Source organism: Oncorhynchus keta, unplaced genomic scaffold (genome assembly GCF_023373465.1).
Source record: "Oncorhynchus keta strain PuntledgeMale-10-30-2019 unplaced genomic scaffold, Oket_V2 Un_contig_1587_pilon_pilon, whole genome shotgun sequence".
Lineage (NCBI taxonomy): Eukaryota > Metazoa > Chordata > Actinopteri > Salmoniformes > Salmonidae > Oncorhynchus > Oncorhynchus keta.
The window spans coordinates 208,254-225,604 of record NW_026279572.1 but is presented as its reverse complement, the minus strand read 5'-3'; the positions used below and the strand labels follow the sequence as shown (position 1 = coordinate 225,604).

General features: G+C 42.5%; 1 protein-coding gene and 1 long non-coding RNA gene across 3 annotated transcripts; one reads left to right on the top strand and one right to left on the bottom strand.

Annotated features, from left to right (window-relative positions):
• Window positions 1-1,390: 1,390 nt before the first annotated feature.
• LOC118381070 (uncharacterized) lies at window positions 1,391-4,155 on the top strand. The gene is made up of 7 exons (XM_035768037.2): window positions 1,391-1,538; window positions 1,889-1,995; window positions 2,142-2,252; window positions 2,377-2,430; window positions 2,544-2,705; window positions 2,976-3,098; window positions 3,522-4,155. The coding sequence occupies exons 1-7, from the start codon at window positions 1,532-1,534 to the stop codon at window positions 3,558-3,560; spliced, it is 603 nt and encodes a 200-aa protein (XP_035623930.1). The 5' UTR covers window positions 1,391-1,531; the 3' UTR covers window positions 3,561-4,155.
• A 2,558-nt stretch (window positions 4,156-6,713) lies between these two features.
• LOC118381072 (uncharacterized) lies at window positions 6,714-17,135 on the bottom strand. 2 transcript variants are annotated; one of them, XR_004824993.2, is made up of 2 exons: window positions 12,939-17,135; window positions 6,714-7,608 (listed from the first exon to the last, which is right to left on the bottom strand). It is a non-coding gene; the product is annotated as an uncharacterized LOC118381072 (long non-coding RNA). The 2 variants fall into 2 exon arrangements; XR_004824994.2 differs by having other exon boundaries at window positions 6,714-7,577.
• Window positions 17,136-17,351: the final 216 nt, after the last annotated feature.

The following is a 17,351-nucleotide window of genomic DNA, read 5'->3' as shown; positions in this document are numbered from 1 at the left end:
CACACCATCATCTGCTCATTTATCACTCCAATGTTAATCTACTAAATTGTAATTATTTGCTCCTATGGCCTATTTATTGCCTACCTCCTTATGCCTTTTGCACACACTGTATATAGACTTTCTTTTCTCTACTGTGTCATTGACTTGTTTGTTTATTGTTTACTCCATGTCTAACTCTGTGTTGTTGTCTGTGTCACACTGTTCTGCTTTATCTTGGCCAGGTCGCAGTTGCAAATGAGAACTTGTTCTCAACTAGCCTACCTGGTTAAATAAAGGTGAACAAAAAAACAAGGATCAGCTCTCCTTCTCCCTGGGCACGCCTCCCTAAACTTATGACCTTTGTATATATTGCTGTTTCTAATTTAATGTGAAAGCTAATAAGTATACATTGGTGATAGGATCATAGTATGAGTGTTATCGCTGAAGATTGTGTGATATTATTGCAGATCTGCTGTCGATTTGAAATCTATCTCAGGCAGATACAACAAATTGCATTAGGCTGTATCAATGGATTTGTGCTTCATTGGCCAGTCAATTCAGGTGTGATAGTGCCAGGCTGGATAAAAATGCTTTCTTACTGTTCACTTTAAAACAAATTAGGAAACATGGTATCACTTTGTACTTCCATAATAACTGCTATGTAACTGCTATGTCATTACAGTCTAGCGGTATTGGTTATTAGATAACAGCATAACTCCAGCCAACATGTTTCAGAACAATGTTGATACTGCATTTATCATTGTGTATTAGTTATTTATGTTTGAAGTCAGCTTGATGTAGTGTGACTAGATACACTCTCATTATTACTTAAAGTAGGCATCCATCTCACAACTGCTAAATGATTATGGATTGATAAGCGATTTGTAGTGAACCGCGTAGCTTTAAGCAATAGATTTATGAATATATTTAATTGATTATTCAAATATTGGACCTCATTCCTGTAAATCAATCATTAATGTGCAAAAACCTTCCTCAATCATGAATAGTTATTGTCAGAAGAATCCATATTCCTCCTACCCCTGGGTGAGATCTTGCAACATCGTAAAGTTCACTTCCACTGCTATGCTGATGATAGTCCAGATGGCCATGTGATTAATTGTTCAGCAGTCTTACTGCCAAGTTGTCCGGGTGGCAATTTGATTAATTGTTCAGCAGTCTATGACTTGGGTGACTGGAGTCTTTGACCATTTTTTGGGCCTTCCTCTGACACTACTTAGGATGTCATTATGAACATAGACATAGTCTACAACAATATGCCAGTAAAAACCATCAGTTAGAATTTCCTGTTCAGCACTGAGGAAATCTAACAGTTAAGGGGAGGAGTGTGTGGGAGGGGTCAAATGTGTAGAGTGTGTAGAGAGGGGTCAAATTCCTCTGACAACAAGGGGGCGGGATTTGATAAAAAATAATGGGGCACACAAAGAGTTGAGGGGCGTTGGTGATTTTGCTCCGAATTTCGTCAAGGAAGTCAAAAGTAGACTATTTGAAAGATTATCGAAGATTTCAGAGATCTTGATAACATCCAACAGTTATGGCAGGTAAAACAAATATCATTGCATTGCATGGTTAGTAAAAACAAGACAATCTGGTCTCTGATCTGCATGTTTGCTTTAAAAACAAACGTCATCTTTTTTGAGCCTTCCTCTGACACGACTTAGTGTCATTTTGAACACAGACATAAACTACAACAATTTGCCAGTAAAAGCCATCAGTTAGAATGTCTTGTCCTGCACTGAGGAAATGTAATAGTTAAGAACCTTTGCATGTGAACAGCAATCTGCACAATATGCTCTTCCAAAGAACATTTCAATCTATTTGATCAATTGGATTCTATTGCAGTAGGTTCAACAGTCTATTGCAAGACTGTTTACTAAAATGTTATTTTCAGATGAAGAGGCCGTGCCTGGTGCAGAGGGTCCCCTTGTCGCAGTGACCTTTCAGAGAACTCCTCACAAAAAACAGAAGTACCTGGAGTCTGAACCCAAAGCATTGGGGGTAAATCATCCCGAGCAAATAAATGAAGTGTTGTCTGTGTAGTCTGGCAATCCATTTAAAGGTCACTATAATGTATTATGATTTATGAAATGTTATTTTATATGTAGCTCATTATGTAGCTTCACCCCTCTCTCCTCTCCCCTCAGGTGGCTCAGATTGCCCTCAGTGCGTTCTATATCAGTTCTGTCATTGTCATGTTCACCAACAGCATGAGCATGGTGGTTGAAGATTTAACACATGTCATTGGATCAGTGTTTGTGAGTGGCCACCATACATGTGCCCCCTGCACTCACTTGATTGATATTAAAAGACGAGCAAATGAAAGAGTTGAGTGTTGAGACTATGAGTTTGATGTGACTTGTACTGTTGTACTTTCTACAGGTGATCATAGCTGGTAGTATGGCCATAGCTGCACAGAATCTCCATCTTCCCACTGTAAGTTATGCAATTTGTAGGTGTAGATGTTCTTTGACAAAACAGGTGAGATATACTGTATCAGTGGCATTTATTCTGCTCTCAGCTGCTCTCTTCTCCCCCCTCTGTCTCAGCTGAAGGCCTGTCTGGGGATGCAGGTAGTGGCCTGTGTAGCATCAGTGATCAACTTGATCTTCTCTGTGTCAGACATGGCTGGACACGGATATGGTTATGGCTGCTGGAAATACGTTGAAGTCAACAGCACCGATCACAATGATTCTTGCTATTCAATCACTGTGAGTATGTACAGACAATATGTCAGTATGTGTTGGAAATACTTCAATGTAAATTGACATTGAAAAAGGGGATGTTCAAACAGAGATGATCATATTGGATGATAAAGTGGGCTGAGATTAAGAATGTCCTATGAAATGTCACATGCAAATATTACTTATCAAATGTCACATGCAAATATTACAAATTAAATGTGTAAAGAGGAAAATATGTCATACAATAGGAATAAACACATGAAACAAAGTACACATTGCTCCAATTATTGTCAACAGGCTTCTACTGGACATTACCTTGCTGAGTTGGTCCTGATAAATACTGCTCTCATCGCTATCTCTGTCACGCTGGCTGCCTACTGCTGCAAGGTGGTCAACTGCTGCTCTCCAGGACAACGAATGGTGAGTCAGTGTGGAAATGGAACCTCTAAAATCAGAAACGTTCTGGCAAATACCAGACGGATCCATTGGCCAGTGGGACAGTCTAAATTGGGGTTTTCTCACAGAATTATCATGATTTGGCTTATGATGGGAACAACAAGGGAAAGAAAATGTTCCAGTGAGTTGTAAATGACTAGGCCAATTTCTGGTCCACTGCAGTCCTTGCCTTCTGACAACAGACATCACCTTGAAATGCAAAGTTTGGTTGGAGGCCTACCAATACTATGTCTGTGGTGTGGCTAGAATGGGGTAGTGGCCTGTTCTCATCGTTCAAATATTGCATTTGACCAGATACAGAACATCTGAATTATAATCAGTGATTGAATGTTGTTATAACATGACGGTTATAATGTCTTAATTGAGTGTGTGAGTTCTCTCTTCTAGCCGGTGATCACAGTCCAAGTCCCTCCTGCTCAGCAATGAGGAGAGATGCAGTTTGAGGACCAATCAAGACAAGAGATCCAACTCTCTCACTAACCAGCAAAAACATGTGTTATTCTTCCATCAACTAAAATATTGTAGGCCTATATATCTATACATACACTGAGTGCACAAAATATTAAGAACACTGTGCTCCCCACAGCTGAGTCAAGTTGGCTGGATGTCCTTTGGATGGTGGACCCTTCTTGATATACACAGGAAGCTGTTTAGCTTGAAACACCCAGCAGCGCTGCAGTTCTTGACACAAACCGGTGCACATGGCACCTACTACCATACCCCGTTCAAAGGCACTTAAATCTTTTGTTTTTCCCATTCACCCTCTTAATGGTACACAAACACAATCCACATCTCAATTGTCTCAAGGCTTAAAAATGATTCTTGAACCCATCTCCTCCCCTTCATCTACACTGACTGAAGGGGATTTAAGAAGTGTCATCAATAAGGGATCATAACTTTCACCTGGACTGACCTGATCAGATCATGTCAAGGAACGAACAGGTGTTCATAATGTTTTGTGGACTCAGTATAAGTCACCTGATGGAACTCTTTTTGTAATTAAAAACTTTGATACGATGTACCCTAATGTGAGTTACATTTTATTAGGGGTCCTAGCAGGTGCAGCAACCCTATTGTTTTGTTAGTGTTCTTATTATATTTCCTGGGTCTTCCTTCTTTTGGTCAATATCTCCACAAACAATTGGTAAAAAGTTGTAAAAAAACAACAGCAAAAAACAATAAATGTCAGGTTGGTAGAACCCTTATATATGATCTATGGAGGGTTTGTAAATGGCTTACAATACACCAATAAAGTATATCCATAGGTTTAAAAACGGCTAGGCTACTGTGTGGGTTAGAGCAAGGTGATGTCAACACTAGGGGGTTGCAGTTGATTCACACATGGGCCACATATTGAATGTATGTATCACAGGCAATTGTAATAGAAGTCATATAGGTTTTTACCAATGACCATATCATTTTCGTATGGTATCACAATGTAAAGAACACAATTCAATATCATTCCTATTATTTCAATGTGCATGTACAGTGAAAAAGTAGGAGTGGCTGGAACATGAAAGTTATTCTATTGTTTCTATTCATTGAGCAACTAGCTCTCACAGACTCACATCAGAATTGGACGTTCGTCCATATTTCTCAAACATCAAATTTCGAAGTTGTTGTAAATGTCAAATTTGTGTTTAAAGTGTTTAAGTTTAGGAATAAACGCTCAAATATTTAGGTTAGGCATTAACTCCGAATGGTTAAGGTAAGGTGTAAGGTTTGGGATAGGCTTAAAACTAAGTAAAAGGTTCAATCGCTGGATTTGAACATGCAACCTATGGAATTAGAGGCAGATTCTTATAGAATACACTATATACATATGAGATGAGTAAAACAGTATGTAAACATTATCAAAGTGACAAGTGTTCCATTATTAAATTGGCCTGTGTTGCCATGTCTATGTATACAGGGCAGCAGACTCTAAGGTAAAGGGTTGAGTAACCGGGAGGTAACCAGGTGGTAGCCGGCTAGTGATGGCTATTTAGAAGTCTGATGACCATGAGATAGCAGCACATGTGATGCACCTGTACTGACCTCGCCTTCTGGATGATAAGCGGGGTGAACAGGCCGTGGCTCGGGTGCTTGATGCCCTTGATGGTCTTTATGGCCTTCCTGTGACATCGGTTGCTGTAGGTGTCCTGGAGGGCAGGCAGTGTGCCCCCGGAGATGCGTTGGGAAGACTACAACACCCTCTGGAGAGCCCTACGGTTGCGGGCGGTGCAGTGGACAGGAGGGAACTGATCCTAGATCAGCACTCCCACCTTGAGACGCTTTATGAATACGGGCCCAGAGGTCCAAATTGTATTACAATGCCACTCCTTTGTGGCTGCCACGGCACTAAACATGTATTTGTAGATGGTAGATTTGTAGAAATGGTTCATGGATAACGATAGTGTTATGAGGAAGGGATAGAGGTATGAGGTACAGGGGCAAGGGTGGAGCATAACATCTTATACAAAGCCTAAAGACCTGAATGAAATACAAGAGCTGAATAAACAGAAACAATAATGTTACTGTGATTGCACGATTGAGGGCTCGATTAATTCAGATTCATGCTAGCCGACACCCTGCTGGTGTTTTGACGGTGTAGGAGGGGGAAGCGTTTTAGACCTGTCAAATCCACAAGCAGCTCCAGGTGTGGTGACACTGATGGTTTCTCAGAACTGATGGCTTCTACAGTTGTGGCGAGAGTACAGCATTTAGCTAAGCCTAACCCTTCTCCAAACCTTAACCTAATTCTCCTAACCTGATAATTCAATTCTCCTAAACTGATATTTTAAAACTGCTAAGCTGCAACGTTAATTCTCCTAACCTGCTACTTTAATTCTCCTAACTGCTACTATAGAGCCAGTGACTTTTGTGCTTCACACCAGAGTAACATAGTCCCAGCGCAATAATCTTATCTTAAACTTTGCTCTGCTTGTGTGTCTACAGCTGTAGAGTAAATGACAAGACCCTTATTTAATGTCTCCTCTCAGATAAATAATGTGTTTGTGGATAATCATGGAGTTGAGGAAAATGAATTTAGGCCATCAGTTGAATGTAGTTTTTCAGTCCTCTGTTCTTCATGAGAATGTTCTACAGGGAAACAACAACCTGACTCTGACTCCTATCAACCTACCTCATTAGATGGATAATCTAAAGACAGACTGTGTCACAAATGGCACCCTACCCTAAATACAACATAACTTGGCACCCTTTTCTCTATATAGTGCACTACTTAAGGTATAATTTTGAACATAGACATAGTCTACAACAATTTGCCAGTAGAAAACATCAGTTAGAATGTCCTGTCCTGCACTGAGGAAATCTAACAGTTAAGGGGAGGAGTGTGTGGGCCTAGAGAGGGGTCAAATTCCTCTGACAACAAGGGGGCGGGATTGCATACAAAATAACGGGGCACACAAAGAGTTCAGGGGCGTTGGTGGTTTTTCTCTGAATTTCGTCAAGGAAGTCAAAAGTAGACTATTTTAAAGATTATCGAAGATTTCAGAGATCTTAATAGCATCCAACAGTTATGGCAGGTAAAACAAATATAATTTAATTCCATGGTTAGTAAAAACAAGACAATCTGGACTCTGATCTGCATGTTTGCTTTAAAAATAAAAACAATCTCATACCAGAACATTTCCATGTGAACAGAAATCGTCTCAATATGCTGCTCCCAAAAAAACATTTAAATCGGGTTGTATTGCAGTAGCTGCAGCAGTCTATTGCTAGACAGTTTTCTCAAATGCTCTTTTCAGATGAAGAGGCTGTTCCTGGTGTAGAGGGTCCACTTGTCGCGGTGACATTTCAGAGGAATCCTCACCAAAAACAGAAGTACCTGGAGTCTCAACCCAAAGCACTGGGGGTAAAACATCCTGAGCAAATACATGAAGTGTGGTCTGGCAATCCAATGAAATGTCACTATAATGTTTTATAATCTATGAAATGTTATTCATAACAATCTGTAGTTAATTTTATTTCACCACTCTCTCCTCCCCCTCAGGTGACTCAGATTGCCCTCAGTGTGTTCTATATCAGTTCTGTCATTGTCATTCTCACCAACGGCTTGAGCGAAGTGGTTCTAGACCCACCACAAATCATTGGATCAGTGTTTGTGAGTGCCCACCATACATGTTCTACTCACTTGATTGATGTTAAAAGACAAGCAATTTAAAGAGCTGAGTGTTGAGTCTTGAGGTTGACATGTTTCTTACTGTTGTAATTTCTACAGGTGATCATAGCTGGTAGTTTGGCCATAGCTGCACAGAATCTCCATCTTCCCACTGTAAGTTTTGCAATTTGTAAGTGTACAAGTTCTTTAAGGAACAACGTGAGATATACTGTAGCAGTGGTATTTCTTCTCTTCTCCTCTTCTCCTTCTGTCTCAGCTGAAGGCCTGTCTGGGGATGCAGGTAGTGGCCTGTGTAGCATCAGTGTTCAACTTGATCGTCTCTGTGGCAAGAATGGAAGCACCCAGTTATGTCTGTTGGAAATATGGTGAAGGGAACCTCACTGATTACTACAAGACTTGCGTTTTATTTAATGTGAGTATTTACAGTCACTATATCAGTATGTGTTGGTTATTGTTCAATGTACAGTGCATTCAGAAAGTATTCAGAACCCTTGATTTTTTCCATGTTTTATTACGTTACAGCCTTGTTCTAAAATGTATTAAATTGTTTTCCCCCCTAATCAATCGGCACACAATACCCCATAATGACAAAGCAAAAACAGTTTTTTTTATCATTTTCTTGCAAATGTATAAAAAAATGTAAAACAGAAATATCACATTTACATAAGTATTCAGACCCTTTACTCATTACCTTGTTGAAGCACCTTTGGCAGTGATTACAGCCTTACATCTTCTTGTAAGCTGGCACACCTGTATTTGGGGAGTTTCCCACCTTCTTCTCTGCAGATCCTCTCAATCTCTGTCAGGTTGGATAGGGAGAGTCGCTGCACAGCTATTTTCTTAAGAGATGTTCAATTGGGTTCAAGTCCAGACTCTGGCTGGGTCACTCAAAGACATTCAGAGACTTGTCTCAAATCACTTCTGCGTTATCTTGACTGTGTGTGTAGGGTCATTGTTCTGTTGGAAGGTGAACCTTTGCCCCAGTCTGAGGTTCTGAGCTCTCTGGAGCAGGTTTTTCTTAAATCAAGGATCTCTCTGTACTTTGATCCATACATCTATCCCTCAAACCTGACTAGTCTCCCAGTCCATGCCACTGAATAACAGTTACTGCCACAACCATGCTTCCCCGTAGAGATGGTGCAAGCATTTCTCTAGACGTGAAGCTTGGCATTCAGGCCAAAAATGTTCATCTTGATTTCATCAGACCTGAGAATCTTGTTTCTCATGGTCTGTGTCCTTTTGGTACCTTTTGGCAAATTCCAAGTGGGCTGTCATGTGCCTTTTTACTTAGGATTGGCTTCTGTCTGGCCACCATAAAGGCCTGATTGTTGGTGTGATACAGAGATAGTTGTCCTTCTGGAAGGTTCTACCATCTTCACAGAGGAACTCTGGAGCTCTATCAGAGTGACCATCGCGTTCTTGGTCACCTCCCTGACCAAGGCCCTTCTCCCCCGATTGCTCAGTTTGGCCAGGTGGCCAGCTCAAGGAAAAGCCTTGGTGGTTACAAACTTATTTCATTTAAGAATGGAGGCCACTGTGTTCTTGGGGACCTTCAATGCTGCAGAAATGTTTTGGTTCCCTGCCCCAGATCTGTGCAATCCTGTCTCAGAGCTCTACGGACAATTCCTTCGCCCTCATGGCTTGGTTTTTCCTCTGACATGAACTGTAAACTGTGGGACCTTATATATGATTTGGAAAGTGTGTACGCCTTTCCAAATCATGTCCAATCAATTGAATTTACTACAGGTGGACTCTAATCAAGTTGTAGAAACATCTCAAGGATGATCAATGGAAACAGGATGCGCCTGAGCTAAATTTCGAGTCTCATACAAAAGGGTCTGAATACTTATGTAAATAGGGTGTGTGTTATGTGTAGATTAATGTGGGAAAACATTTACTTAATCAATTTTAGAATAAGGCTGCAACGTAACAAAATGTGGAATAAGTCAAAGGGCCTGAATACTTTCCGAATGCACTGTAAATGCTAAAGTGATGCTTATATTAAATGTTCAAGTGGGCTGAGATTGAGAATGTCCTATGAAATGCTACATGCAAATATTACTTATTGGATGTGTAGAGACAAATACACAATACATATAAAAGTATAGTATGTGGACACCCCTTCAAATGAGTGGATTCAACTATTTCGGCCACACCCGTTGCTGACAGCTGTATAAAATCGAGCACACCGCCATGCAATCTCCATAGACAAACATTGACAGTAGAATGGCCTTATTGAAGAGCTCACTGACTTTCAACGTTGCATCGTCATAGGATTCCACTTACGAAGTCAGTTCGTCTAATTTCTGCCCTGTTTGAGCTGTCCGTCAACAGTAAGTGATGTTAATTTGAAGTGGAAATATCTAGGAGCAACAACGGCTCAGCCACAAAGTGGTAGGCTACACAAGCTCACAGAATGGGACCGCCAAGTGCTGAAGCACGTAGTGGGTAAAAAAAATTATGTCCACAGTTGCAACACTCACTGCAGAGTTCCAAACTGCCTCTAGAATCAACATCAGCACGAGAACTGTTCATCGTGCTGACGAGCATCCGCACACAAGCCTAAGATCGCGACGTACAATGCCAAGCGTCGGCTGGAGTGGTTAAAGCTCACTGCCGTTGGACTCTGGAGCAGTGGAAACGCGTTCTCTTGAGTGATGAATCACACTTCACCATCTGGCAGTCCGACGAACGAATTTGGGTTTGGTGGATGCCAGGAGAATGCTACCTGCCCCAATGCATAGTGTAATGTTTAGTGGAGGAGGAATAATGGTCTGGGTCTGTTTTTCATTGTTTGGGCTAGGCCTCTTAGTTCCAGTGAAGGGACATTTAACACTATAGAATACAATTACATTCTAGACTAATCTGTTCGTCTAACTTTGTGGCATAAGTTTGGGAAAGCCCTTTTCTGTTTCAGGATGACAATGCCCCCATGCACAAAGCAAGGTCCATACAGAAGTGGTTTGTCGAGATCGGTGTGGAAGAACTTTATTGGCCTGCAAAGAGCCCTGACCTCAACCCCATCGAACTCCTTTGGGATGAATGCCGACTGCAAGTCAGGTCTAATCTCCTAACATCAGTGCCCAACCTCAATAATGCTCTTGTGGTTGAATGGATACAAGTCCCCGCAGCAATGTTCCATCCTCTAGTCGAAAGCCTTCCCAGAAGAGTGGAGGCTGTTATAGCAGCAAAGGGTGACCAACTCCGTATTAATGCCTATGATTTTGGAATGAGATGTTCGACGAGCAGGTATCCACATACTTTTGGTCATGTAGTGCATGTCGTACAATGGGAAAAAAACATCAAAGAAAGTACACAATGCTCCAATTCTTGTCAACAGAATTCTGCTACTCATTACTTTGCTGAGTTGATCCTGATACAAACTGCTATCATCGCTATCTCTGTCACGCTGGCTGCCTACTGCTGCAAGGTGGTCAACTGCTGCTCCCCGGGACAACGAATGGTGAGTCAGTGTGGAAATGGAACCTCTAGAATCAGAATAAAACTGTCCATAGTCAGATCTGGCAAATGCCAGACGAGTCCATTGGCAAATGGTCCAGTCTAAATTGGGATTTTAGTGCAGAATTATCATGATTTGGCTAATGATGAGGATAACAAGGGGAAGAAATTGTCCAATGTCATGCAGTCCATCCCTGCCTACAACAGACATCGCCTTGAAATGCAAAGTTAGGTTGGAGGCCTACCAATACTATGCCTGTGGTGTGGCTAGAATGGGCTGAGTGGCCTGTTCTCATCATTGAAATATTGTATTTGACCAGATAATCTGTGTTGTTATAACATGACTGTTATAACGTCTTAATTGAGTGTGTGAGTTCTCTCTTCTAGCCGGTGATCACAGTCCAAGTCCCTACTGCTCAGCAATGAGGAGCGATACCGTGTGAGGACCTATCGAGACAAGCAATCCAACCCCTTAATCAACCAGCAAAAACATTCTTCCATCAACTGACATATTGTAGGCTTATATGCCTACACGTATGTCAGACCGATGGATTAGGTTTTTTTTTAAATAAAAAACTGCTTGGCATGATGTAACCAAATGTGAGTTATATTTTATTAGGGGTCCTAGCAGGTTGGTAGAACTGTGATGGAAAACATTTTGTTGGTGCTTTTCTATTTACCAATTTCGGTGTTCTATGTTTGTGCTTTTCTATAAACTAATTTCTATGTTCATGCAAGTGCCTGATTAAACGAATCCTCACTGTCAGTATCTGCAATTTGGCAGTACACCCAGATCATTGTTTAGGGAAAGGGATATCTCAGTTTCAAGGTCTCAGCTTAGAGAGAAGAAGCATTGTGAGGTATTGGTCTGTCACATGCATGACCCAGTATCGGTTGTCACATGAATGAAGCAAACATTAATTATGAATGATGAATAAGCTAAATAATGCAAATCTAACTTTTCAGTATATAAGGGAACTAACGGGACTGCCCGTTAGAGCTCACTTCAGACCGGTACTTTATGCATACAAGTTTGACTGTGACCTCTCTAGCTTGCTGACAATAGAGTGATTCATTGATAATTGACTTTGAGTGTCCATGTGTAAGAATTTACACAACAGAACCCATACATTATGATCTATGGAGGGTTTCTAAATGGCTTACAAGTTCTAAATAAAGGATATCCTATAGGGGGTTTGAACAGGCTATGTGGGTGAGAGCATGGTGCTGGCAACACTAGGGGGTTGCAGTTGATTCCCACATGGGCCACATATTGAATGTATGTATCACTGGCAATTGTAATATAAGTAGCTTTAGATACAGTGCCTTCAGAAAGTATTCAGACTCCTTGACTTTTTCTGCATTTTGTTATGTCATTGCCTTATTATAAAAAATGAATTAGCAGAAATGTCTAATAACCTGTTTTTGCTTTGTCATGAGGAGGATTTTTCTTATTTTATCCATTTTAGAATAAGGCTGTAATGTAATGAAATGTGGAAAACATCAAGGGGTCTAAATACTTTCTAAAGACACTGTATGTGTCACTGGCAATTGTAATATAAGTAGCTTTAGATGAAAGCGTCTACCAATGACCATATCATTATCATATGGTATCACAATGTAAAGAACCCAATTCAATATCATTCCCATTATTTCAATGTGCAAATACAGTGGAAAAAGTAGAAGTAGCTGGAACGTGAAAGTTATTGTATTGTTTCTATTCAGTGAGCAACTAGCTGTCACAGTCCATGTTTCTCAAACTTCAAATTTAAAAGTTGCTGAAAATGTCAAATGTATAAGTATTTAAGGTTAAATTGAGCCATTAACTCCGAATCTTTAAGGTTAGGTATCAGGTTTCAGGTAAGACCAAAGTGCAGTCTGTGTTGAAGTAACAATGTTTATTGCAGGCAAACGACAAGTCAAGGCAGGCAGGGGTCGATAATCCAGAGGAGCGGCAAAGGGACAGGACAGCAGGAAGAAGGTGGGCTCAGAGATAGGCCAGGCAAGGTTCAACACCAGGAGGAGGAGAAAATAGAGACAGGGAAAAAACAGGAGCTGAGAAAACGCTGGTTGACTTGAACAAACAAGATGAACTCGCACAGACAGAGAGAACACAGGTTTGAATTCCCCATGGGATAAGTGGGGAAGATGGGCGACACCTGGAAGGGGGTGGAGACAAGCAGAAGGACAGGTGAAACAGATCACGGTGTGACAGTACCCACCCTCTAGGGACACCACCTGGCGTCCTACCTGGGCGCATTCCTGGTTGAGCGGGGTGCCAGCGCTGGAAGTCAGAGATGACGCCTGGTGCCAGGATGTCCCCAGCGGAGACCCAGCACCTCCCCTCCGGACCATAACCCTCCCAGTCAACCAGGTATTGGAATCCACTGTCCCGAGGTCGAACCTTCAGGAGGCGTCTCACCATGTACGCCGGTCGGCCATTGATGAGACGGGGGAGTGGGGAAACAGGAGACAAGGGGCAGTCAGACATGGTTTTCATTCTAGACACAGAAAAGGTAGGACAAATATGGAAGTTACTGGGCAACAGAGGGGCTAATGATCTTGGAGCGGGGGGGGGTCTCAGCTTCCGGGGTAGTAGCCGAGGGCACTATAGTGGTGTGCCAGCGCCTCGGGCTTGACCTTCTTAGATACCAGTCGGTGCTGCGGAGCGAAGAGGCCCGTGCCATACAAAACCCCTCCCGGAGGTCCTGGTACTCTGCGGAGCTGGCGGAGAGGTCCGGGGCAATTTCCAAGCCCCCAGGAAGATGTCCCGGGGCAGGCATAGCTGATTCTAAGAAATCAGTGTGGCAGGACAGGCTCCAGCCCACGTTGGCGCCAGTAGCCCAGTCAATGGAGGGATTGTGTTGCTGGAGCCAAGAGAATGCCAATGCCAAAATTTGATAATCTCGCTGTGGTTCCCCGACACTCGTAGGTTGATGGGTGTGGTCTGGTGGGTGACCTGTCCTATAGTGCACCAGTCCCACGCTCTAACATCCATGGGAATGGAAAGGGATTGTGTAGGGATGCCCAGCTTGGACGCCAGGGTAACGTCCATGAGACTCAAATCGGCCCCCGAGTCGATGAGTACCTGGAGAGACTTGGACTGGTCACCCCACCACAGGATGGCACGGAGAGAGGGGAGAGCAAGAGGCGACAAAAAAAAAATATTTAAGGCCCACCAGAGTACTCACTCCAACGAATGAGCTAGGTCTCTTGAATCAAATCAAATAAGATTTATTTATATAGCCCTACGTACATCAGCTGATATCTCAAAGTAATGTACAGAAACCCTGATAACCCCAAACAGCAAGCAATGCAGGTGTAGAAGCAGGTGTAGAAACTTTCCTTTTTTAGACTAGTTGAGTATCTGGAACATCAGCATTTGTGGATTCGATTACAGGCTCAAAATGTCCAGAAACAAAGTACTTTCTTCTGAAACTCATCTGTCTATTCTTGTTCTGAGGAATGAATGAAGGCTATTCCACGCAAGAAATTGCCAAGAAACTGAAGATCTCATACACCGCTGTGTACTACTCCCTTCACAGAACAGCCCAAATTGGCTCTAACCATAATAGAAAGAGGAGTGGGAGGCCCCGGTGCACAATTGAGCAAGAGGACAAGTACATTAGTGTCTAGTTTGAGAAACAGACGCCTCACAAGTCCTGGCAGCTTTATTAAATAGTACCCGCAAAACACCAGTCTCAACGTCAACAGTGAAGAGGCCACTCCGGGATGCTGGCCTTCTCGACAGAGTTGCAAAGAAAAATCCATATCTCAGACTGGACAATAAAAATGAAAGATTAAGATGGGCAAAAGAACACAGACACTGGGCAGAGGAACTCAGTCTAGAAGGCCAGCATCCTGGAGTCGCCTCTTCACTGTTGACGTTGAGATAGGTGTTTTGCGGGTATTATTTAATGAAACTTAATAGTGAACACAAATGACTCATTACCTCAGCCCTGAGAGCCAAAACGAGTTGATAGGAATATGTGGTCAAAGGGTTTTGAAAACAATACTTTATGAAAGAGAAGATGCAATCTATTACATATGTGATATGTGAACCCCAGACATTTTCCATACTGAGCTAAATGTATTATTGGTGAGATATGTACACAAAGATCAAGTTCAGGGAACTGGTGAATGGAAATAACGGAATGTTTTCTTGAATTTAAAGTCTTTTCTAGAAAGACAGGCAGTGAAATTTCTGAAATGATTTTGAGTGCATTAGAGGGGCACGGTATTGACATAGCAGATTGCCATGGTCAAGGCTATGACAATGGCGCAAATATGTCAAGCAAAGTGAAGGGAGTTCATGCACACATATTGCAAAATAATCCACTGGCCACATACTCACCTTGTGCCTCCCATACTCTTAATCTTGTGGGTGTACATGCAGCTCAGTTGTGCCCAGAAGTATCAACCTTTTTTGGATGTGTGAATCGTCTTTACAATCTGTTCAGTGCCAGCCCAGAGCGATGAGCCATTCTCAAGGAAAAGACTGGCTGCTGTCTTCACTGTCTTTCTAACACCTGATGGAGTGCGTTTATTGCTGCGCTCTGACCAATGGCAACTTGCCCTAGACATGCCTTTTGCTACCTGCAGCCTGAAAAACGAAGCCAAATCTGAGGCAAAAGGTCTGAAAAGCTACTTCATGACTTTCAAGGCAATCTTCCTGTTTACCTTCTTGGTAAAAGTTTTGCAGTGTATTGCAGCCTTTTTTGTTCCCCTCGGGCCGCTCAAATATAGCGTACAATCGTGCGCTGATGTCCGGGAGGGCACTCGCCTGGGTTATGGCAGTGTGGGAGCAACAAGAAGACCGCCTTCTGCCTCAGTCTGGAGGTATTCATGGCGGAGGTGAGAAAGGTTTTCGAGGCTCCGGTGTCCGGGAGAGAGGCTACCCGGAAGTTACTCCAGCTTCAGCAGGACTCCCTCAGTGTGGCAGACGACGCGGTGGAGTTCCGCATGCTAGCAAAGTAGGGTACTTGGAACCCGGAAGCGCTGTTCGACACGTAACTGCACGGATTATTGGAGGAGGTAAAGGCAGCCCGAGAACTACTGACGGATCTCGACTCACTCACTGCTTTAACAATGTCTACACTGTATTTCTTATCAATTTGATGTTAGTTTAATGGACAAAAAAGTGACCCCAAACTTTTGAACGGTAGTGTATATTTATCCGTATCGTCAGAGATTCCTAAAGATTGGAAAGCTGCAGCGGTCATCCCCCTCTTCAAAGGGGGAGACACTCCAGACCCAAACTGCTACAGACCTATAACTATTCTATCCTGCCTTTCTAAGGTCTTCGAAAGCCAAGTTAACAAACAGATTACCGACCATTTCGAATCCCACCATACCTTCTCCGCGATGCAAACTGGTTTCAGAGCTGGTCATGGGTGCACCTCAGCCACGCTCAAGGTCCTAAATGATATCATAACCGCCATCGATAATATATATGCCATTCAGCAGACGCTTTTATCCAAAGCGACTTACAGTCATGTGTGCATACATTCTACGTATGGGTGGTCCCGGGAATCGAACCCACTACCCTGGCGTGATAAGAGACATTACTGTGCAGCCGTATTCATCGACCTGGCTAAGGCTTTCGACTCTGTCAATCACAACATTCTTATTGGCAGACTCAACACCTTGGTTTCTCAAATGACTGCCTCGCCTGGTTCACCAACTACTTCTCTGATAAGAGTTCAGTATGTCAAATCGGAGGGCCTGTTGTCCGGACCTCTGGCTGTCTCTATGGGGGTGCTGCAGGGTTCAATTCTCAGGCCGACTCTTTTCTCTGTATACATCAATAATGTCGCTCTTGCTGCTGGTGATTATTTGATCCACCTCTATGCAGACGACACCATTCTGTATACCTCTGGCCCTTCTTTGGACACTGTGTTAACTAACCTCCAGATGAGCTTCAATGCCATACAACCCTCCTTCCGTGGCCTCCAACTGCTCTTCAATGCAAGTAAAACTAAATGCATGCTCTTCAACCGCTCGCTGCCCGCACCTGCAGCATCACTACTCTGGACGGTTCTGACTTAGAATATGTGGACAACTACAAATACCTAGGTATCTGGTTAGACTGTAAACTCTCCTTCCAGACTCACTATAAACATCTCCAATCTTCGACTTCGGCGATGTCATTTACAAAATAGCCTCCAACACTCTACTCAACAAATTGGATGCAGTCTACCACAGTGCCTGTGTATATATATATATATGTATATGTATGTATGTATATATATATATATATTAGGCCTATATGCCTACACATATGTCACAGCAATGGATTTTTTTGTGTAATTAAAAACTGCTTGACATGATGTACCCTAATGTGAGTTACATTTTATTAGGGGTCCTAGCAGGTGCAGCAACCCTATTGTTTTGTTAGTGTTCTTATTATATTTCCTTGGTCTTCCTACTTTTGGTCAATACAATAACAACAAATGGCAGGTTGGTAGAAACGCTACATTATGATCTATGGAGGGTTTGTAAATGGCTTACAATTCACCAATAAAGTATATCCACAGGTTTACAACTGGCTAGGCTACTGTGTGGGTTAGAGCAAGGTGCTGTCAACACTAGGGGGTTGGAGTTGATTCACACATTTATTTTACCTTTTTTTTACC

What these genes read in the sequence shown, in the direction of transcription:
- LOC118381070 (XM_035768037.2), top strand. An exon ending in CTGAACCCAAAGCATTGGGG is followed by an intron (nt 1,996 to 2,141) that starts GTAAATCATCCC and finishes CTCTCCCCTCAG; the next exon opens with GTGGCTCAGATTGCCCTCAG. An exon ending in GCTCTCCAGGACAACGAATG is followed by an intron (nt 3,099 to 3,521) that starts GTGAGTCAGTGT and finishes TCTCTCTTCTAG; the next exon opens with CCGGTGATCACAGTCCAAGT.